Source organism: Ranitomeya imitator, chromosome 1 (genome assembly GCF_032444005.1).
Source record: "Ranitomeya imitator isolate aRanImi1 chromosome 1, aRanImi1.pri, whole genome shotgun sequence".
NCBI classification, from domain to species: domain Eukaryota; kingdom Metazoa; phylum Chordata; class Amphibia; order Anura; family Dendrobatidae; genus Ranitomeya; species Ranitomeya imitator.
In genome coordinates, this window is record NC_091282.1 from 1,124,177,067 (window position 1) to 1,124,200,892 (window position 23,826).

Here is a 23,826-nt window from a genome sequence, read left to right on the forward strand (position 1 = left end):
TGTCAAACGCTGACAGCGGCACTTAACTACCGCTTCCTGCCACGGGGCCAGAAATGACCGCATTGCCGACCCCCGTCACATGATTGGGGGTCGGCGATGCATCAGGATGGTAACCATTGAGGTCCTTGAGACCTCTATGGTTACTGATGCCGGCCTGCTGTGAGCGCCCCCCTGTGGTCAGCGCTCATAGCAAGCCTGCAATTCAGCTACATAGCAGTGATCTGATGATCGCTGCTATGTAGCAGAGCCGATCGAGTTGTGCCAGCTTCTAGCCTCCCATGGATACAAATGAAGCATGGCAAAAGTAAAAATATGAAAAAAAATAAAAAAAATATAAAAGTTTAAATCACCCCCCTTTCGCCCCATCCAAAATAAAACAATAATAAAAAAAAAAAAAAAATGAAACCTACCCATATTTGGTATCGCTGCATTTAGAATCGCCGATCAATTAAAAAAAAGCATTAACCTGATCGCTAAACGGCGTAGCGAGAAAGAAATTCGAAACGCCAGAATGACATTTTTGTGGTCGCCGTGACATTGTATTAAAATGCAATAACGGGCGATCAAAAGAACGTATCTGCACAAATGTGGTATCATGAAAAACGTCATCTCGGCACGCAAAAAATAAGCCCTCACCCGACCCCAGATCACGAAAAATGGAGACGCCACGAGTATCGGAAAATGGCACATTTATTTTTTTTTTTAGTAAAGTTTTGAATTTTTTTTCACCACTTAGATAAAAAATAACCTAGACATGTTTGGTGTCTATGAACTCGTAATGACCTGGAGAATCATAATATCAGTTTTAGCATTTAGTGAAGCTAGCAAAAAAGCCAAACCAAAAACAAGTGTGGGATTGCACTTTTTTTGCAATTTCACCGCACTTGGAATTTTTTCCCCATTTTCTAGTACAAGACATGGTAAAACCAATGGTGTCGTTCAAAAGTACAACTCGTCCCGCAAAAAATAAGCCCTCACATGGCCAAATTGATGAAAAAATAAAAAAGTTATGGCTTTGGGAAGGAGGGGAGCGAAAAACGAAAAAAGGAAAGCGGCGGGAAGTGGTTAATTCTGTTTAACTCCATACAAGCCCTGCAACCATCAGTGCGGCCAACATTACAGCTCACGATGAAGAGGTCATCCATGTCTGCAACATCACAGAATCTGCAAATACACCACTGCAGAATTAGGCAGATTTACTTCAGGAATGACAACCAGCGGCAGCCGCCATGGAGGCCTTATTGCCACAAAACTATCCCACAAATAGTAAAAACTGAGAATTAACAGAAGATGATGACACCGCTTTATTTCCTGCGGTCTGTTTCATTTCAATCAGGATCACAATGAGATGATTTGTGGCTGGCTAAAGCAAAATGGAGTTTGTTCCTTGCTGACCTATTCGCACACTACCATAATTGTAGTCCTGTTATGGACGCCAGTGTTTGGGCTACGGACGTCTTTTTTCAGCTTTCAGTCATCCTCTTTCACGCATATGACACTTAAAGTGCTTTTTTATTTGAAGAAAATCTCCAGGAAAAAACAAAACTAGTAGATGATGCTATAATATATGGTGGTGGCGCACAGTGCGTAGAGTCAATGTATCCAAGGAGTCGTGAACCGCACCTTGAGGTTCTGTAGGTAAATCAGTTTTTCTCGGAATATTGCCCTAAATGTGTCCAGCTTTCCTAATGAGATTGTGCAATACTAGAGAAATACTCCAGGATGTCTTGGATGGTGAATTCCATGGTGATGCCGGCTCCGGTGTAACATTTCTCAATCAAACCTTCAAAGTGCTTATACTGGCGGATAAATTCATCTTGCATGGTGTGCCACACCACCTGGGGAACAGAAGAGGCGCCACATCACATTGGTAAGGACACAGCAGCGTCACATACAGGTGTCAATACTAAATTCATTACAATAAAGAAAAATTCAGATAAGAGAACTAACAATTACAACATACCGCTCTGTGGACGAGACAGTTTTTCCCCATTACTTTTAAAGGTTCAATTTAATGAGAAGGTTCACTAGAACAGGGGTCCATTGCCTCCCACCTCCTCCTCCTCAGTACACCACCACAGTGATGAGGCACCCATTTACCAGGAGTGGGAAATCTTTTTTTTGTCGATCTGGAGCACAGTTGATTTTTTATGATGAATTTTGAAGAGAAGATGCTGGGGGCGCGCACGTCTCACGGGGGGGCCTGGGCGCGCACACGCCTCACGGGGGGGCCTGGGGGCGCGCACACGCCTCACGGGGGGGCCTGGGGGCGCGCACACGCCTCACGGGGGGGCCTGGGGGCGCACACCCCTCACGGGGGGGCCTGGGGGCGCACACGCTTCACGGGGGGGCCTGGGGGCGCACACGCCTCACGGGGGGGCCTGGGGGCGCACACGCCTCACGGGGGGGCCTGGGGGCGCACACGCCTCACAGGGGGGGCTGTACATGGCCCATATACATTATAGGAAACACTGGGACTGTCGCTGACGGGGACCGGAGGAAAGAACTTTGCGGAATGTTCCCCACCCATTGCCATACACCAAGACTCTACATTGCTAGAGGCTGGCATGCACAGTCGAGCACAGTACTCACAGTTTTCGTCAGTCCTAAAGACAATGAATGGAGTGGCATGGTACTTTGAATATCATGGCTGTGCAGTGAGGAGAAATGGGGAGGCTTCTGACTCTGTTCTAATGTATGCAAGAAGCATTACCAGTTAATATGTCCAAATCACCAAAGGCTCCTCAGCCAGGTCCCCCAGTGATTAGACAATTCTCACCTATCCGGTCATGGATTTATTAAATAGCAGGGATTCTAAGAAGCAGAGTGAGCATGGAAGAGTCTATCATATTGTATGGTAACTGTGCTCAGCGTCTAGAGGCTGACAGTAGCCATTGTGGTTGGGAGGGTGTAAACACTTTCTGCTCGCTCCCATGATCATTAACTAATTCGCAGCTTTGGTGTTTCTATGAATGAGGCTTTCTTCCACTCACCTGTAGCAGGTTCTCCTCCTCACACAGATGTTTGTCCATCTTTTTGTAGAGGTTATCCAGTCCCTTCTTCACTTCTTTACCCGGATAGTCCTTTATGACTTTCCGCAGTTCTTGCTTGCTGAATGCCAGTTGGTAGCTGACTTCATCATAGCCGATTCCCTGGGCGACACGAGCTTTCACCCCTTCAAAGAAAATCTTTGCAGTAGCAAAGTAAAAGAAAGAAAAATTAGATGACGTCCACAATAAGCATCAACCATACACAAAGCATAGTACTGAGATAAGTGACATTGGTAGATTTTTTTTCTTTAGTGCAAAAAACAAAGAAATAGACTCCCAATATGGCACCTCTAGTACTGTACAGGCGGGATCAACAGGTAGTGCAATTTTATGCCGCAACTTAATGTGTGAACTGTGCAGATTTTACTGCAGACTTGCAACAGATTTCACCCCTCACACAGTAAAAGGGGTGATATCTGCATCTGATAATTGACATGCTGTTATTTTTAAAATCCACACAGCAGGTCAATTACTGTGCTGAAAAATTGGACAGCATGTGATTGAAAATGTGTTAAAATCACAACCACTCCTGTGGCAGTATCTGCTGCAGATTGTCTGCATACAAATACAGTTACAATCCGCAGCTGTTCCTGTACCTGTGTCTTTCTGATTGTATATAGGTAGTGCGTTTGTTCATCAGAAACTGTACAAATACATGGGGGAAGATGCCGCTCCGTGAACTCCTGCATACGAGACTTGCGGTGCTTGTCTCATCAGAAGGGGTTAAAATTCCTCTCTGTTCTCAAGAACAGAGGGAGAGCTATTTCATTCCTTTTTTTCGTCTGTTGCCTAGTTTCTGGCCACCACTGCAGTCGATCAGAGTTAGCCGTCTCTTCGGTATGAAGCGCAGAGCTCTTTCCTATAGGGCTTGTAAGGGCTTCAGCGCCTTAATCCTGCAGCATTAGAGAGCGCACAGTTTGGGGCTATTGGAATAATCATGCCATAGGTGCAAACTGTCAATCAGGAGCACACTGCACCCCACAAGCAGGAAACCCAGAGGCAGGGAAGCAGTGCGCTCCTGCAGACTGAAGATGACCCCTTTAAAGAGTTTTACTTCTGTCATGTCTCAAATCGCAATACTGCAATATCATATCCACCTCCAACCATACATCAGGGTATGAGCCTTAGAGAAAATATTACATTTAATTTCTCCAGAGGATGTCCCAGGGAGTATATGACGTATGACTGCAGATGGTCGTTATATTTCTGCTTGGCCTCTCTCTTTTCTGCCTCCAAACAGGAGATCTTTAATCGCGAAAGAGTAGCAAAGACGCGGTGAAAGTTTTCCATCATGACGACATCTCGAGGAGTCTTCTGACTTTCAATTGCAACTTTTTCAACTGAAAGAGAGAAATGAGAAGATATTTTATTTTCAGCTATTTCATGTACAGTATGTGTGTAGGAGTCTTTGCTACCGTATTTTTTGCACACAGCTTACTATAACAAGCACCGCAGGTTTAGGCAGCAAGAAAACAGGAAAAACGTTTCCTAATTAAATCTTCCCTAATGGGGTCGATATCACTAATTTTAACGCACTGGGGAAGAATAGGGAGATAATACCTCTCCTATTAGTGTAAGGCTACTTTCACCCTTGCGTTTTTCAGCTTCCGTCACAATCTGTCGATTTTTGGAAAAAAAATTACAGGATCCGGCATTTTCCCATAGACTTGTATTAGCGACGGATTGTGATGGATGGTCGTCGTGCACAGGATCTGTGGGAAAATAGCGGTCCGTTGTGCGGAGAAAATGGTCATAGGAACGTTTTTTTCTGCACGTCGGAAAATCGGTCAGCGACGCATCCTGCGCTACCCGTCGTCGGCTATAATGGAAGCCTATGGACGCAGGATCCATCGCTGACCGTCACACACTGGAATCCAGGGACGGATCCCGTTTTTCCCCTCTGAGCATGCCCGGAAGGTCCAGAAAAAAGTCTCTCTCTCTTTCCCGGAATTTGTGTACGACGCATCCATCATTACACTGGATGCGTCACACACGTTTTTCCCTCTTTTCGTGACGTCCGTCGATACGTCATTTTGCTGCACAACGATGGACAGCAGATAACGCAAGTGTGAAAGTAGCCTTAATCTGCAGCTTGTGTGTTATACACATATAGCTTTACAGCACACACATTATGCACATTTACACTGCTACGCTCATATGGACCTCTGCTACACCCACTGGCACTCCTCCGCTACACCCACTGGCACTCCTCCGCTACACCCACTGGCACTCCTCCGCTACACCCACTGGCACTCCTCCGCTACACCCACTGGCACTCCTCCGCTACACCCACTGGCACTCCTCCGCTACACCCACTGGCACTCCTCCGCTACACCCACTGGCAATCCTCTGCTCCACACTGTATTCACATTTTAAAGTTCCTTCCAAGCACCAAAAGAATCACATGACTTGAAAAGTCCTTCATCTAGTCAGGACCTGCTGCATCCATGCAGCTTTAGTGACGTGCAGGTCCTGCACCAATCTTACTAGTCAATGTCAGGATAGAGGAGAGCGCTGTACTGCTGCATACGTCTCTCAGTGACAGAAAAGGACGCTGCGTCCTCCTTCTCCTCAGTCGCAGGAAGCTGCCTTCTGAATATAATCCGCACACTTTCTTTAGCAAGATTTTTTCTTGCTGCAAGGTGCATCTAGCAAAAATAGATTTTAATTAATACCAATATAACCTATTAATCATTTACATTTCAGCATTCCTATGCATCTATTGTTTTCTTTGCATATGTGTTTGACCAGCAAAGAAATAAGTCCATCATCTGCTTGATCTGGTTTGGAGCGCAGTAGGTACGCGCCTTGCTTCCTACAGTTAGGATTCTGGGTTTTTTTCTAAAAAAATTTACCATTAATGGAAACTGCTTTAATCAGTTTTGTGTAAGCTTTATCCAAGTCTCCTCTTCTTTCAGCTGATCGAAAGATTGACTCTGCCAGTTCAGCAAACTCTTCAAACCCAGACACAAACGGAAGGATGCCGACTTTGCTCTTTTTTGAGATTTTGACGTCTTCCATTTGCTTTATCTGGTTGGTCTAAACAAGGAGAGGAGAACAGAAGTGTCAGTAGATCATCACTTAACAAAATGAAATGCCACATGGGAGGAGGGTTAACATGGAAACAAGAAAAACAAAGAACATGTTAGGGACAGCAGGGAGCCTGCTGCTTCCTTCACCACCTATGACCATCACCCAGTGCAATGCAGCTACAACTTTCTCACCTGTAGAGGCATCTCATGTAATACAATAAGCAGAATACACAGCATTCATTGCTTGTTTGTATACATATTAGATTTCTCAAGTATATATAAACTAAGACTAATAAATACATGTGAACATGGAAATAATATCTTCCAGCCGCCGATGCGGAGCGAGTTATAAGAGGTAAATTCCAGAAAGCAAATAAAAAAGATAAGAAATTGAAACACCAAAGCTGAAATTAATCTGTTGCCACTATCTGGTGTACCCCAAAGCAGTATCAATAAAAAGGTCAGCTCGACATGCTAAAAAAAGAGAACCCCCCTTAATTTTTTATTACAAAATGTTTCAATTTTCTTTACCACTAAAACAAAAAAGAAAATTCTGCCAGGTCAAGTAATTCATACAATGAACGCTGTAAAAATGCAACCTAGAAAACAAATGGAAGAACGTCACTTTTTAATTTTATCATCATTTCACCCAACTTGGATCATTCCTTTCCTTTTTTCAGTAAATTGAGGGGCAATATTTAATACTACAACTCGTATCGCAAAACAAGCCCTCACGGGGCTACTTTGATGGAAAAATAAAACAAACAAAAAAGTTATACCTCTTGGCAGAAGGGGAGGAAAAGACAAAAAGAGTTAAAGAAAATTAGCAATGGTGGAAAAGGGTTAAGTCAAGCAATAAAAACTTTCAGAAATAGATAGATAGATAGATAGATAGATAGATAGATAGATAGATAGATATAAATAAAAAAATCCAAAAAGTTAGGCACTATCAGAAAACTGGCTACACTTTTGGCGACTCCATCTGTCAACTGTAGGACATCCCTGAATGTTCCCTTTGGACATTAGTCAGTCTGCCGGTGGTTGAATAATCCAGAAGGTCCTACAGGCTCATGTGTGAGCGGATATACGGCTCTTCCCACTTACTATGCACTTATCAAAATTCCTTTTCACTGTAACCAGGACGTTGCCGAGTGTGGTACTGAGGAAGGAGGCAGAGTCCACGTTTTCTGCTGTCCACACGTGGTGGCTCATCTTGACCAGCATGTACAGGGAGTTGAAGCTGTCAATCTTGTCTCCCAAAGCGATAAGGTTGTTGAGCTCTGGTTCTATGCAGCGAAAGATGTGAGTCATCATCTGTCGGATCATCTCCTTCCTAGAAAGTAGTCACCAAACCAATGTCAAAAATAAGGTACCAGGAATCCAAACCAACACGTAAGATCTTCACTACACATCATCCACCAAAGTTCAGCTAAGGGGTGGTTGACCTTTATTTCTCTCAGGCTGGGTTCACATGGCGGTAGTACAAGGACCATGACGTTAGGACTGAGCCAAACTATATGAGGAGGTTGTGGCTAGGGGAGAGACCACGTTTTAATGTCCATATGTGGACCAAGAAAGGCTTCTGGAAACATCACACATTATTGGGGGCTCTTTTTATTTGTATAGTGCAGCCCCCTTATTTAGCGCAACCTTCATCACTGACCGTATGGCGTTCTACTCCTAACATGGCTGATGAGGTGACCGGACCTGTCCACGAGAGGTCTCCAATGAATGACACTGTGCACAACAAGTAAAACCAGTGAAGTATTATCCAATGGAGGCCACTGCTGCAACATTCTAGTTCCACCAATAATGGTAATGTCAGGACTGAAACACCATACAGCAAAAAAAAAAAATAGAGATATAATAAAGGTCCCTTTAAACGCTACATATCTCACTAAAGCTAGCAATACAGGATTCGCGGCAGTCAGCTGCAACACATGCGGGATTTCCTGTTTGTTAGCAATTCCTGCATGTGTTGCGGCTGTCGAACAGCCATGAATCATGCAGTTGCAGGGACCCGAACATATTGTGCCAAAGTCACTCGGATAACACGATATCTGATATCATTCGCTCATCACTAGTCAGCCGGTTTTTGCCACCTAATCTGAGAGCAGTATAATGTACAGACAGAGACCCTGATTCCAGTGATGTGTCACTTACTGGGCTGCTTGCTGTAGGTTTCATAATCTCCTGCTGGGGGAATTTATCACTAAAGGACCAGTAAACCTGCTGCCATGTAGTCCTCCATATTCATGTGCTCTGTATAAATCCACTCCATCCCCACTGATTGGCAGCTTCCTGTGTACAACATGCACGGACAGGAAGTTGCCAATCAGTGGTGTGCAGGGTTATACAGAGCTCAGCATTCAGAGAACGGCGAGATCTGCACCAGAGAAAACAGCGATTTTATCAAAACTAAAAATCAGAATCTCTGCCCCTAAACCCTACTGCTTTCAGATGGGGTAGCAAAAATCTGCTGATGGATTCCCTTGAACAGCAGAACATGCGCAGCGGATTCACCGTCACTACACTTTGCAAAGATGGTGGCCGCAGCCAGCGCCATTTCACTGAATTTGTGCAGAACAATTTGCAAAAACAATCCGTATTCTCCAGACTGCAGAGTTTTGTAAAACTCAATTCCATTGGAATACATTTGCTCATCTCTAGTTATTAGCAAAGTATGAGCAGCAGCGCGCCACTGACAGCTGCTGAAATAAAGCGTAAAGCCTCCCCCGTAGTGTCTCCATCCGGAGCATTCAGTCTGCAGCACGGGGTGCGATTTCTGCTCCAAGTAGCGAGATCCCGCAATAATCATGGAGATCTAGCTGTTCAGGCAAAAGAGATCGCCTTCAGTGCTGAGAAATGATGGAGTGCCGTAAACCATGCCAGGAACCTCCGGTTCGGCTGTCTGGCGGCAAATTTCCCCAGAAAGTAAACAATCTGCATAACATGAGACGAGCACTTCTGTATGTGTAATTTCAGCAATGGGAAGAAGAGCAGACGTACTCTGAGGAGGTTGTTGTGCTTGTGTTCGGTGGCCGAGAGTATCCACCACCATCTGCATCATCTACTTCACCCTGAAATAAAAAACAAACCTGGTTACCATGGACAACGCCACTTTTTCTTAAATCTCCCCCAATGTCGCCAAGTCAGAACCCCTACGTAGGGACCCTCATACACAGCAGACGCTACAGTGGTGCTATAAATACTCCCCCTTGAGAAAGTGCCTAATGCAAAACATGCATCAGGGCGTTTATGGTGGTCCCTATACTGCACATATTATGGGTACACAGTGACAGCTCTGATTCAGAAACTTTTGTTATGTCTGGGCTCCTCCTGACACTTATCAGCACTACGCTGTGGATATACAGCTCTAGCAAAACTTAAGAGACCACTGCAAAATGTTCAGTTTGTCTGATTTTTCTCTTTATAGGTATACTAGCTGAAGAGCCCGGCGTTGCCTGGGCATAGTAAATATCTGTGGTTAGTTATAGCACGTCACTTCTCTTATTTTCCCATCACGCCTCTCATTTTCCCAATCACATCTTTCATTTTCCCCCTCACATCTCTCATTTTCTCCCTCACACCTCTCATTTTCTCCCTCACTCCTCTCATTCCCCCCTAACACTTGTCATTTCGACCTCACATCTGTCATTTTCCGATCACTACACTACTTTCCCTCACTCCTCTCATTTTGCACTCACACCTTTTCATTTTCACCTCACACCTCTCATTTTCACCTCAGTATATACATGTTTGTCATCTCCCTTATATATAGTATACACCTGTATGTCATCTCCTGTATATAGTATATACCTGTATGTCATCTCCCCTGTATATAGTATATACCTGCTGTGTGTCATCTCCCCTGTATATAGTATATACCTGTATGTCATCTCCTCCTATATATAGTATATACCTGTATGTCATCTCCTCCTATATATAGTATATACCTGTGTGTCATCTCCCCTGTATATAGTATATATCTGTGTGTCATCTCCTCCTGTATATAGTATACACCTGTACGTCATCTTCTATATATAGCATATACCTGTATGTCATCTCCTCCTGTATATAGTATATACCTGTAGGTAATCTGCTCCTGTATATAGTATATACCTGTGTGTCATCTCCTCCTGTATTTAGTATATACCTGTATGTCATCTCCTCCTCTATATAGTATATACCTGTGTGTTATCTCTCCTGTATATAGTATATATCTGTGTGTCATCTCCCCTGTATATAGTATATACCTGTGTGATCTCCTGTATTAGACCTCGTTAACACGTTATTTGCTCAGTATTTTTACCTCAGTATTTGTACGATAAATTGGCAGCCTGATAAATCCCCAGCCAACAGGAAGCCCTCCCCCTGGCAGTATATATTAGCTCACACATACACATAATAGACAGGTCATGTGACTGACAGCTGCTGTATTTCCTATATGGTACATTTGTTGCTCTTGTAGTTTGTCTGCTTATTAATCAGATTTTTATTTTTGAAGGCTAATACCAGACTTGTGTGTGTTTTAGGGCGAGTTTCGTTTGTCAAGTTGTGTGTGTTGTGTTGTGTGTGGCGACATGCATGTAGCGACTTTTGTGAGATGAGTTTTGTGTGGCAACATGCGTGTAGCAACTTTTTGTGTGTCGAGTTGCATGTAACAGGTTAGTGTAGCAAGTTGTGTGCAGCAAGTTTTGCGCATGGCGAGTTTTGCGCGTGGTGAGTTTTATGTCTTGTGCCTTTTGAGTATGTGCAAGTTTTGTGTGAGGCAACTTTTGCATGTGTTGCAAATTTTGTGCATGTGGCAATTTTTCCGCGTGTGCAAGTTTTGCGTGTGGCGAGTTTTGCGCGTGGCGAGTTTTGAGCGGCGACTTTTGTGTTTCGACTTTTATGTGGCGAGGTTGGTGTATGTGTGGTGAAATGTGTGCTGAGGGTGGTATATGTGTTCAAGCACGTGGTAGTGTGTGGCGCATTTTGTGTGTGTGTTCATATCCCCATGTGTGGTGAGTATCCCATGTCGGGGCCCCACCTTAGCAACTGTACGGTATATACTCTTTTGCGCCATCGCTCTCATTCTTTAAGTCCCCCTTGTTCACATCTGGCAGCTGTCAATTTGCCTCCTACACTTTTCCCCATTATGTAGATAGGGGAAAAATAGTTTGGTGAATTGGAAAGCGCGGAATTAAAATTTCACCTCACAACACAGCCTATGACGCTCTCAGGGTCCAGACGTGTGACTGTGCAAAATTTTGTTTCTGTAGCTGCGACGCCTCCAACACTTTTCCTTTGACTTTTTTCCCCATTATGTAGATAAGGGCAAAATTGTTTGGTGAATTGGAAAGCGCGGGGTTAAAATTTCACCTCACAACGTAGCCTATGACGCTCTCAGGGTCCAGACGTGTGACTGTGCAAAATTTTGTTTCTGTAGCTGCGACGCCTCCAACACTTTTCCTTTGACTTTTTTCCCCATTATGTAGATAAGGGCAAAATTGTTTGGTGAATTGGAAAGCGCGGGGTTAAAATTTCACCTCACAACGTAGCCTATGACGCTCTCAGGGTCCAGACGTGTGACTGTGCAAAATTTTGTTTCTGTAGCTGCGACGCCTCCAACACTTTTCCTTTGACTTTTTTCCCCATTATGTAGATAAGGGCAAAATTGTTTGGTGAATTGGAAAGCGCGGGGTTAAAATTTCACCTCACAACGTAGCCTATGACGCTCTCGGGGTCCAGACGTGTGACTGTGCAAAATTTTGTGGCTTTAGCTGCGACGGTGCAGATGCCAATCCCGGACATACATACATACACACACACACACATTCAGCTTTATATAGTAGATTTTTGAGTAAAATGTAAATTGTTCTTTTATTCTATAAACTACTGACAACATGTCTCCGAATTTCAAAGCAATACGTTTTGTATTTATTTTATGAAAATTAGAAATGGTCAAAATAACAAAAAATGCATTGCTTGCAGACCTCAAATAATGAAAAAAAAAAAAAACAAGTTCATAATCATTTAGAAACAACAATACTAATGTTTTAACTCAGGAAGAGTTCAGAAATCAATATTTTGTGGAATAACCATGATTTTTAATACAGCTTTCATGCATCTTGGCATCCTTTCCACCAGTCTTTCACACTGCTTCTGGCGCAAAAATGTAAGTTCTTCTTTGTTTGATGGCTTGTGACTATCCATCATCCTCTTGATTACATTCCAGAGGTTTTCAATGGCGTTCAGGTCTGGAGATTGGGCTGCCCATGACAGGGTTTTGAAGTGGTGGTCTCTTAATTTTTGCCAGAGCTGTATATGGGAGCCAATTGTAATGGTCACATCTGGATCTGGGGATAATGCCTTTTATGGGGTCCATCCTCTTTTTCGTTTGATCCTCATTTGAAATACGTACGCTACTCACCTGGTAGCAGTGTTTTTTCAGGAGCCATGACAGCACAACGAGAGAGGGGATCCGCCCTTCAGGGACAGGAAACCTCAGACATAAAAGGGCGGCACCTCACTCACCCGCTAGTTGGTTTACAGAGTATGAAAGGACCTTCTAGGTTAGTAGCACATAAACAATATTAATATATGGTACAATTCACCCAGTGAATAAACTTAGGAATTTTCTAAAGGAAGTGTTGAACCCATAAACAAAGAGGGTAGGGAATATAAGGGTGCTGTCATGGCTCCTGAAAAAACACTGCTACCAGGTGAGTAGCGTACGTATTTATTCAGTCGCCATGACAGCACAACGAGAGACTTTCAGAGAAGTGAAAAGGTGACTAGGGAGGGATAATAGCTTCCAGCACCCTTCTCCCAAACGTGAGGTCGGAGGAGCCACCTAGATCTAATCTATAGTGTCTAAGAAAGGTGGATGGAGAAGACCATGTGGCCGCCTTACAGATGTCCTCAATCGATACTTCTGCTCTCTCAGCCCAGGATGTGGCTACCGCACGAGTGGAGTGAGCCTTTATACCTTCTGGAATCTCCACGCCACCTGCGGTATAAGCAAGAGATATCGCCTCCCTAATCCATCTGGCTAGGGTATTTTTTGACACTCTAAGTCCCTTCCTAACCCCCTGGTAGGATAAAAATAATGCGTGGTCTTTTTTCCAGGTGTCTGTTACTGAAATGTATTTAAGAAGGCACCTACGTACGTCCAAACAATGAAATCTCTGCTCCTTATTGTTAGAGGGATTAGGACAAAATGAAGGTAGGATCACCTCCTGGGATCTATGAAATTTTGAGGCAACCTTTGGAAGATAAAGAGGGTCAGGCCTCATCACCACTCTATCTTCCAAAAATTGCATATATGGACGTTGCCTGGATAATGCCTGAAGATCACTAACCCTTCTTGCCAATGTAAGGGCAACTAAGAGGGCTGTTTTGACCGACAGGATCTTGATCGGGACAGAGTCAATAGGCTCGAACGGAGCTTGTGTTAGAGCTGAGAGCACAAGATTTAGGTCCCATGGAACTATTCTCTGTTTAACAACCGGCCTGGATCTGGTGACCGCTTTGAAAAACCTTGTTATCCAGTGATTACTGGCTATGTTGGAATTATATAGTGCCCCTAGAGCTGAAACCTGAACTCTAAGGGTGCTGGTGGCTAAGCCTAACTCTAGGCCCTTCTGTAAAAATTCTAGGATCTGAGCAATATCAGGTTTTTGATCGATTTGTGCTCCTGAACTTGATAGGAACTTCCTCCATACCCTAACATAAATGCTAGTCGTGGAGGCTTTCCTACTTTTAAGTAGAGTATTTACAAGATTCTGGGAGAATCCCTTTCCTTTCAGAAGTGACCTCTCAAGTTCCACGCTGTCAGGTGCAAGTTGGTTACTCGTGGATGGAAGACTGGACCCTGGGAAAGGAGGTCCGGTATTTCTGGGAGGATCCATGATTGGGAAATGGACATGCTTCTCAACCATGGGAACCAAGACCTTCTGGGCCAGAATGGGGCTATTAAAACCACTCGGGCTCCGTCTTCGCGAATTTTCCTCAGAACTATAGGAATGAGATTCAGAGGAGGGAAAGCGTAGGCGAGATTGAAATTCCAGGGGATCAGAAGAGCGTCGACTGCGTACGGGTTGTCCCTTGGGTCTAGGGAACAGAATTGATGGAGTTTCTTGTTTCCTCGACTGGCAAACAGATCTATCTCTGGACATCCCCACAACCGCACGATCTGATTGAAGACAGCCGGTTTTAGAGACCAGTCCCCTTGTCTGAGCTCGTTGCGGCTTAAGTAATCGGCCATGGTATTTAGATTTCCCTTTATATGAAGGGCCGTAAGGGAGAGCAGGTGATTTTCGGCCATCTGAAAGATATGATTTGTAACGTTCATTAATGACCTAGACCGTGTACCTCCTTGGTGGTTCACATAAGCAACGGTCACCTGGTTGTCAGAGAGTATCCTAACATGTCTACCCTGCAGAGGTATAAGGAACCTATCTAAGGCGCGTTCTACCGCCATCAATTCCTTCAGATTGGAGGACGTGTCTCGCTCAGAATGGGACCACAGACCCTGAATGCAATTGCCCTCCCAGTGTGCTCCCCACCCCGTGGGGCTAGCATCCGTTGTTATTACCCGTGATATATGATATGTCCAAGGTACCCCTTTACGCAGATTAGGGATGTGTGTCCACCACCTTAGTGAACCCGTGGCCTCTACAGATAGGGAAAAAATTTTTGTCAAGGTTAGCGCCCAGACGCCGAAAATTATGCAGAACATCCCATTGCAGAGCCCTGGAGTGAAACTGTGCCCACATCACCGCCGGAAAACAAGAAGTAAGTGAACCTAAGAGTGACATAGCACTTCTTAGGGAAACTACGGGATTACTAATTGCCCTGGAGGCCAGCCGGTGAATAGTATCAACTTTTGAGTCTGGCAGGCGACATTCCTGCTGAGCTGAATCCACAGTAAGACCCAAGAACTGCTGTGATGTTGAGGGCTGAAGACGCGACTTTTTGAGATTGATAATCCATCCTAAGTTGTGTAACGCCGCCATCACTTTCCCCAACTGTTCTTTACAGTGTACCTCTGAGCGCCCAACGATCAATAAATCATCCAGATAGGGAATTATTAGTATATTTTGCTCATGAAGGTGTGCCATAACCTCCACCATAATCTTAGTGAACACCCGAGGTGCGACTGCAACACCAAAGGGGAGTGCCCGATATTGAAAGTGCTCCACTGTGCCGGCAAGAGAAATCGCCACCCTGAGAAAGCGCTGATGAGTTGCATGTATCGGGACATGATAATAGGCGTCTTTCAGATCTAAGACAACCATGAAGCAATTGTGAAAAAGAAGCTTTATTGCCGACTTCACCGATTCCATTTTAAAGGATGGGACCAGCAGGAATACATTCAGGCCCTTCAGATTGATGATGGTACGATAAGATCCATCTGGCTTCTTTACCAGGAATAAAGGGGAGTAAAACCCCGTACCTTGTTCCTCCGTAGGTACTTTAACGAGAACCCCCTTTTTTTGGAGATCTCGAACCTCTGACTCCAACGCCAACTGTTCTGCGGGAGAAGAACGGATAGGAGTTAATTTGAATTTTTCCAGGGGGGTATGGTGGAATTGGAACTTTAGCCCCTCTTTAATGATACTGAGTATCCATGGACTATTGGTGATTTTTACCCAGGCTGGGTAGAAGGCCAAAAGCCTACCGCCCACCTGGGCCGCCAGTCATTGATGCTTTTTAGAGTCTCTAGAAGAGTTAAACATGTAACCTCTACCTCTTCCCCTGTAAGAGTTGTATCTGGTCGATTCTCTATTTGAATCCCTGTCCGATCTTCGGCGATATGGCCCTCCTCTATTATAGTCCCGTCTATAGAAGGGTCTTGCTAGGAGAGGGAATCGCTTCTTACTGTCACCTGCTTTTTCTAGAAGCTCATCCAGCACTGGGCCAAACAAATGAACCCCCTCACAGGGGATGCCACATGGTTTTGATCTGGCCTGCAAGTCTCCTGGCCAGCATTTTATCCAGAGAGCCCTACGGGCCGCATTGGACAGTGCTGATGACCTTGCCGCTAGCCTAACAGAATCGGCTGACGCATCCGCAAGGAAGGCTGCTGCATCCTGAATCATAGACATAGATGATAGGATCTCGCTCCTAGGAACCTTATCCTTGAGCTGGTTTTCTAGATTACCCAGCCATACCATCAACGACCGGGCAGTGCAGGTGGCCGCAATCGCTGGTCTCAGGGAACCCGCTGATGTTTCCCAAGCTCCTTTAAGGAATACCTCAGCTTTCCTATCAAGCGGGTCTTTTAGGCTCCCCAGATCCTCAAACGGAAGAGACGTCTTTTTACATGCTTTAGCCACCGCCGCATCCAGTTTCGGGACCTTGTCCCAGGGGGAAGAAGCTTCTTCCTCAAAGGGATATCTTCTTTTGAACGCTGGTGGGAGAGACCCCTTCCTTTCGGGTTTTTTCCATTCTCTCGTAATCAGAGACTTAACTTTATCAACTACGGGAAATACTCTTCTGGATTTGCGATCTATGCCTTTAAACATTATATCCTGGATGGAACATTCCGCCTGGGTCTCCTCAATGCCCATAGTGCTATTGACAGCTTTGACTAAGCGGTTAACCCTGTCCAGTGATAGACAGGTTCGACTAGATTCCACGTCCTCTGATGATGATGACGGATGAGAATCCGAACTCACACCACCCGTGTCTGAATCCACATCCGAGGCTGGGGATAATATCTCCTTCCTCTTTTTTGAAACTGTCTTCTGAGACCTTATGGAATCTCTGACCTCCTGTCTAACCAGATCCCTAAGAGTAGACGTAAGGTCAGGGGTCTCGTCCTCAATTAATTGTTGAATGCAGATGCTGCACAATTTCTTTTTATGTCCATCCGGAAGAGGTTCCGTACAGATGGCACACTCTCTATGTTTGGATTTGGACACAGATTTCCTCCCCTAATAAGGAGAGAGGGAATACAAGGAGGGACAGCTATCAGAAATGTACTTTCACGAAGCTCACTTACCCATCCCTGCAGTGAATGGTACCGTGATCGGGGGGTCCTTCTTAGCCGGAGATTTCTTACGGCCAGAGGACTTAGTTGACTTCTGAGTTTCTTTGGCTCTACCAGCGCGACTACTGCCACTAGACCGCCGCTGGGAGCTGCTCAAAGGTTGTTCAGGTAACTGCTGCTGCTCACCGCCCAGCTGCGGTGTTCCTTCCAGAGACTCCATTCCAAGATGGTGGACAGGAACAATGTTGAGGCATCAGTGCAGCGTTTAAATCCATCCCCCTGGGTACCACCCCCGGATGGGGGGTCAGCAGGGACATCCCTCGGTGCACCGCTAATTGGTACTGCCTCCGCTAGCGCCCGTAGAGCGCCAGACTCCCTGAGGCCAAAATCCCCCCCTGCGACGCCGGGCGCCGCCATTAGCCACGATAAGACGCTACCGCGCATGCGCGGCCGCGTCATCGCCCCGCGCCGCACCCGCGTCATCAGGACACGCCCCTTCCGGACGCGGACGCGGCGCTGAGAGCAGACGCGCCGAGCAAGGACGGCAGCGCTCACCTAGCCACCGCAGACCCCAGCAGCAGCGGCGGACCGACCCCAGGAGCTCCGGCAGATGCGCACCATTGGGCCTCACGTACCAGGTGAACAGCGGCACCACAGAAGTCAAGCCCCCCGCTTAGGGCTGCTTCCTCCTGCTGTCACCTACACAGACAGTCCCCCTGCCGTGTGGTGCTTCCATCCCCCTGATCAGGCCGAGGTAGGGGACCCCCGCTACCTGCATCGGCCTGTCAGGAGTGGGATAGCTTCTATCTTCAACCCTCTTCTCTGGGCCTGTCTGAAGAGGTTCCACTGTCAGGGACAGGAAACCAACTGGCGGGTGAGTGAGGTGCCGCCCTTTTATGTCTGAGGTTTCCTGTCCCTGAAGGGCGGATCCCCTCTCTCGTTGTGCTGTCATGGCGACTGAATAAACCCTACTTTGTATTACATATACTTTTAACTGTGTTTAATAAAATAGCTTTATACACTGTGTGCAGAATTATTAGGCAAGTTGTATTTTAGAGGATTATTTTTATTATTGATCAACAACTATGTTCTCAATCAACCCAAAAGACTCATAAATATCAACGCTTAATATTTTTGGAAGTTGGAGTGGGGTTTATTTAGATTTGGCTATCTTAGGATATCTGTTTGTGCAGGTAACTATTAGGCTGCCGTCACACTAGCAGTATTTCGTCAGTATTTTACATCAGTATTTGTAGCCAAAACCAGGAGTGGGTGATAAATCCAGAAGAGGTGCACATGTTTCTATTATACTTTTCCTCTAATTTTTCCACTCCTGGTTTTGGCTTACAAATACTGATGTAAAATACTGACCAAATACTGCTAGTGTGACGGCAGCCTTACTGTGCCGAATTATTAGGCAACTTGATAAAAACCAAATATATTCCCATCTCACTTGTTTATTTTCACCAGGTAAACCAATATAACTGCACAAAATTTAGAAATAAACATTTCTGACATACAAAAACAAAACGCCCAAAATTAGTGACCAATATAGCCACCTTTCTTTATGATGACACTCAACAGCCTCCATCCATAGATTCTGTTAGTTGCTTGATCTGTTTACGATCAACATTGCGTGCAGCAGCCACCACAACCTCCCAGACACTGTTCCGAGAGGTGGACTGTTTTCCCTCCCTGTAGATCTCACATTTTCATGAGGGACCACAGGTTCTCTATGGGGTTCAGATCAGGTGAACAAGGGGCCATGTCATTATTTTTTCTTCTTTGAGACCTTTACTGGCCAGACACGCTGTGGAGTAGTTGGAGGCATGTGATGGAGCATTGTCCTGCATGAAAATCATGTTTTTATTGAACGATACTGACTTTTTCCTGTACCACTGCTTGAAGAAGTTGTCTTCCAGAAACTGGCAGTAGGTCTGGGAGTTGAGCTTCACTCCATCCTCAACCCGAAAAGGTCCCACAAGTTCATCTTTGATGATACCAGCCCATACCAGTACCCACCTCCACCCTGCTGGTGTCTGAGTCGGATTGGAGCTCCCTGCACTTTACTGATCCAGCCTCTGGCCCATCAAGAGTCACTCTCATTTCATCAGTCCATAAAACATTTGAAAAGTCAGTCTTAAGATATTTCTTGGCCCAGTCTTGACGGTTTATCTTATGTTTCTTGTTCAAAGGTGGTCATTTTTCAGCCTTCCTTCCTTACCTTTCAGCCTTCCTTTTTGTTACTCCAATAATGTTGCAGCTCTGAAATATGGCAAAACTGGTGGCAAATGGCATCTTGGCAGCTTCACGCTTGATTTTCCTCAATTCATGGGCAGTTATTTTGCGCCTTTTTTGCCCAACACGCTTCTTGTGACCCTGTTGACTATTTGCCATGAAATGCTTGATTGTTTGGTGATTGTGCTTCAAAAGTTTGGCAATTTCAAGACTGCTGCATCCATCTGCAAGACATCTCACAATTTTGGACTTTTCAGAGCCTGTCAAATCTCTCTTCTGACCCATTTTGCCAAAGGAAAGGAACTTGCCTAATAATTAAGCACACTTTATAGAGGGTTTTGATGTCATTAGACAACACCCCTCATTACAGAGATGCACATCACCCGATTTACTTAATTGGTAGTTGGCTCTCAAGCCTGAACAGCTTGGAGTAGGACAACATGTATAAAAAGTATCATGTGATCAAAATACAATTTGCCTAATAATTCTGCACACAGTGTACGTGTGTGTACCTTTGGTAGTCGTATGTAGGGTTCATGGTTGGAGTAATCCACTCCACTAGCTTTCTTTGTATAATGATGGAAGGACATATACTGCTACGTCCCCAGCGAAACTGAATAACCATACATGAAGATTTGTAGACTTGTATACAATTTGTGCCTTTTTACTTTACCAGCATTTTTTTGTGTTTGTGACATATACTGAATGTTTGGTACTTTTTATGCTGTATGTGGAGACCCTTGTTCTTATTTTCTCTATTAAAAAAATGCCCATATTAATGTTTCTTACATATTTTGGTGTGGTTTATGGTTACAAATGAGGAATCCTGGAAGAAGGCGGTCTATGAATCACATGACATGTAAACTGAAAAATGGAACTAGAAACACAGGTACTATTCTTTAGGGGAAAAAGACACTGGACAATGTCAAAACTATGTTTGAAGGTAGTTTTAAAGGGGTATTCTCAAGTTTGCAATGTAACCCTCATCTATGGCATAAGGGATAACGTCCCGATAGCTGGGAGTCTGACTGTTGGGACCACCATTGACGCTGAGCCCCCTAAACATGCAGCGGTGGTCGCCATGAAGTGACGTTTCATGTATTTTTAATAAAACCGCCAGACATCGCTGAGTGCATAGTGAGCTGCAGTCCCCATGATTGATCAAAGCTCCACTCATGTGGAGGTCTTCAGAGCCTCGGAGTCAGTGGGGGTCTCAGCAGCGGATAGAGAAGAACACCCCTTTAAGACGGCCGTACACAGCCAGATTGGCTTGTGATCTGATGAGTTCTGATAATTCTACTGAAGTCAAATGAGTGAGGAGTAAACAGCACTTTGATATGGAAGAGGATCAATAGTAACATGTCTCCAGGTTAACAACATACAAATAGTGGAATCCTGCTGCCGCGCTCTTCCACCGGTCCCAAGCTCCCTGCTGACCCAATAAATGTGTTTAAAAGGGTTGATCCAGAAATCTGTAAAAGTTATTCCCAACTGCAAGTGTGCCTGTCACAAGATTTCACACTGTATACATTAAATTGATCTACTAGACCTGATGAAATTGTTGTACTTACGGTGAAAACCCATGTCACAATGATTATATGATCTTATCCTAAAAGTGAAACGGTCTTTACATCAGATTTATATGGTAAATGTATTTTATCCATATAGAGATCCTAGACGCTCAGGTCTAGTGGAATACTAAACTCACAAGTCCCGTTATTCTCACAGCCACGCGGACATAGGAAGTAATAGGCTACATCTGACTCACTGACCTTTACAGGAGAGCTTTTCTAGGCATGCTCTCATCTGGGCAAAGGTCATTGTGCAGGAAGAGGGAGGAGGTGAGCTGTGACATCACCTATTGTAAATGGTGGATTTTGTGCTGTACATTTGTGCTACCTTTCAGTATAATGATAATGACACTGCTGAAAAGTGATCTGTACAGAACAGGATGTGCGAGTCTAGTATTATGCTTAGTAGCCAGATTAATTTTTTTATCTAAATCTGATGACACATCCCATTTAATGATTACCCCACCTGATAGGAAAATCAGCTAGAGCTGGCCTCCTGAAATGTTTATTTTTATAGCAGGATTACACAGCCATTCTGACATGGATTTTCAAATAAGTACACCAATCTCATCAGTTTTAAGAAATAGGGATTTTTGTGTACTCACCATAAAATCCTTTTCTCCGAGCCATTCATTGGGGGACACAGACCGTGGGTGTATGCTGCTGCCACTAGGAGACTGACACTAAGTGATACAAAGAAAGTTAGCTCCTCCCCTGCAGTGTACACCCTCCTGCTGGCTCTCAGCTAACCAGTTCGGTGAAAAAGCAGTAGGAGATCAATAACAACATATGAGAGTATAGCATGTCTAATTAATTATAGAAACAAGCACAAGCTAATAACGGTGGGAGCTGTGTCCCCCAATGAATGGCTCGGAGAAAAGGATTTTACGGTGAGTACACAAAAATCCCTATTTATCCTTCGCCTCATTGGGGGACACAGACCATAGGACGTCCCAAAGCAGTCCCTGGGTGGGAACAACATCACGTCAGGCCCTGTTTAACGCTATTTACAAGTGCGCCACCACGGCCTGCAGAGTTCGCCTGCCCAGACTCACGTCAGCAGAAGTCTGGGAAATATAGTGCTTTAAGGGTGCATGCGGACTGGACGAACCAGCAAAGTTGACAGACATGCTTTGCTGATGCCTGGTGTCTGGAACCCAAGAAAAACCTCGATCGACAGAGTGGAGTGAACATAGACTGACGTCTAACACGGAAGGACTTCTGGATGGTGTAAAGAATTCACCAGGCTAACATGGCTGAAGAAAGGGCTAAGCCCTTCCTGTAACCGTCAGGAAGCCCAAATGGAGTGTCCCTTCTCTGGAAGGATGCCGTCCTCGACACGTACCTACTCAGGGCACTCACATTGTCCAGGGTATGGGGAACCCCTTTCATTTTGTGGACTGGTTCCGAAGAGATGAGGGAAGAACGATGCCCTCGTAACCGTACGACACCGCCTTGGAAACAAGGGACGGGGACAGCCTGAGGACAACCTTGCCTTGGTGGTAAGAAGGAAAAAAAGTCTGAAGGAACAGAGCGGCCAGCTCCGAAGACTCTTCTGGATGGCGTGATCGCAGAGAAAAGAGGGGGGACCTTGCAGGATAGTAAAGTCTATCCCGATCACAAGGAGTCTACTGTAAGGCCCCCCAGCCTATTAAAGTCCCAAAGTGTAATGATAAGCGATAGAGAGGAACCACATGTGAAAAACTCTCTGCGAGAAAGTCCCTACTTGCAGTTTTGTTGCAATAAGATGGAAAAAATACTAGTTCCGCAAACAAAAAGCCTAACACCTGACTTGGTCAGTGCGGATGTCCCAGGATCACTGGGGCCTTCCTGCTTCCTAAAGACTCTCAGAGTTAGCGGAAGAGGCGTGATAGAGCTGGTATGACGGAAGAACCAGAGCATGCCCTGCGATGGCTTTTGAATCTCGAGGTCGAACCGAGAACTGGAGTACATTGGCGTTCACTCTGGACGCCATCCGATCTATGTCTGGAGTGCTCCGTGAAGGCAGATCTGATGGAAGACTTCCGGATGAAGTTCTCACTCACATGAGGCGAGACCCTGACGGCTGAGGAAAAAACTGCCGCCCAGAGTTCCATCCCTGGGGTGAGTGCTGCAGAGACCACCAAATGCTAGATCTCGATCCATCAGAGAGTGCCAGTCACGTAGGTCTACCTGTTAGATGATAGACGTATGGCACAGCCGTGACAAAATCCGATTGAATACGGTTGGGGAGACCACCTGCCAGAAGGCATTGGACCTTCTGCAGGAGCAGTGGTACCTTTGGGGCCCCCAGAAAACTGATTGGGAGACTGGATTCCCGAGATAACCAGAGGCCTTGAGCATTGTGGTAACGCTTTGTAGTCACAAGTAACCATTAAACCGGGAGAAAGGAAATTTTGGATTAGAGAGGAACCTCCAACAAGAAGAGACTTTCTTAAGCAAGCGGAGCATATACTTACTTTGGAGAAAAGTATCTACACCAAAAGGAATAAGCTGGACATCTTCCACAAGCTGTGGCAACCGTGGATGGACTTGAATTAGGATGATAAATGAGAATATAGGGAACCTAGTATTCAATGGAAATATAACGGATGTTTATTCAAATGGTTGTATGATGATGGGAAGTGGGGTGGCTCTGGCTGAGGTCTCGGGTTGGGCAGGGTGGGGGGGCTCTGGGTCGGGGGGGAAAAAGTTATCTGTAAATGTTTAATGAAACATTGCCATGAGAAATATTCTGATTGTTTATTCTTTGCGGATAATAAAAATCTATCTGATAAAAAAAAAAAAAACCGGGAGAAAGGATTTCTCCCGGATGAGAAAGACGCTCAGAGACTACTCTCTGGGGACCTGTTTGACCTGCAGAAAACAAGCTGAGCGAAGAGAACTGCCTCGTTGCCACCAATTTTTTTTTGTATAGGACCCTCGTAGCAAATTGGATGGAATGAGGGCAGGTA

At 45.1% G+C, this 23,826-nt stretch overlaps 1 protein-coding gene across 2 annotated transcripts in view; it reads right to left on the bottom strand.

Annotated features, from left to right (window-relative positions):
- Positions 1-1,493: 1,493 nt before the first annotated feature.
- Positions 1,494-23,826, bottom strand: part of EXOC1 (exocyst complex component 1) — a 99,972-nt gene continuing 77,639 nt past the window's right edge. For both annotated transcript variants that reach the window (XM_069744452.1, XM_069744451.1), the window contains 6 exons: positions 9,092-9,162; positions 7,187-7,415; positions 5,906-6,089; positions 4,191-4,390; positions 2,994-3,188; positions 1,494-1,838 (listed from right to left, as the gene is read on the bottom strand). In XM_069744452.1, coding sequence (XP_069600553.1) covers positions 1,686-1,838; positions 2,994-3,188; positions 4,191-4,390; positions 5,906-6,089; positions 7,187-7,415; positions 9,092-9,162 — 1,032 coding nt within the window. In that variant the 3' untranslated portion in view covers positions 1,494-1,685. The remainder of the gene's footprint in view (positions 1,839-2,993; positions 3,189-4,190; positions 4,391-5,905; positions 6,090-7,186; positions 7,416-9,091; positions 9,163-23,826) is intronic.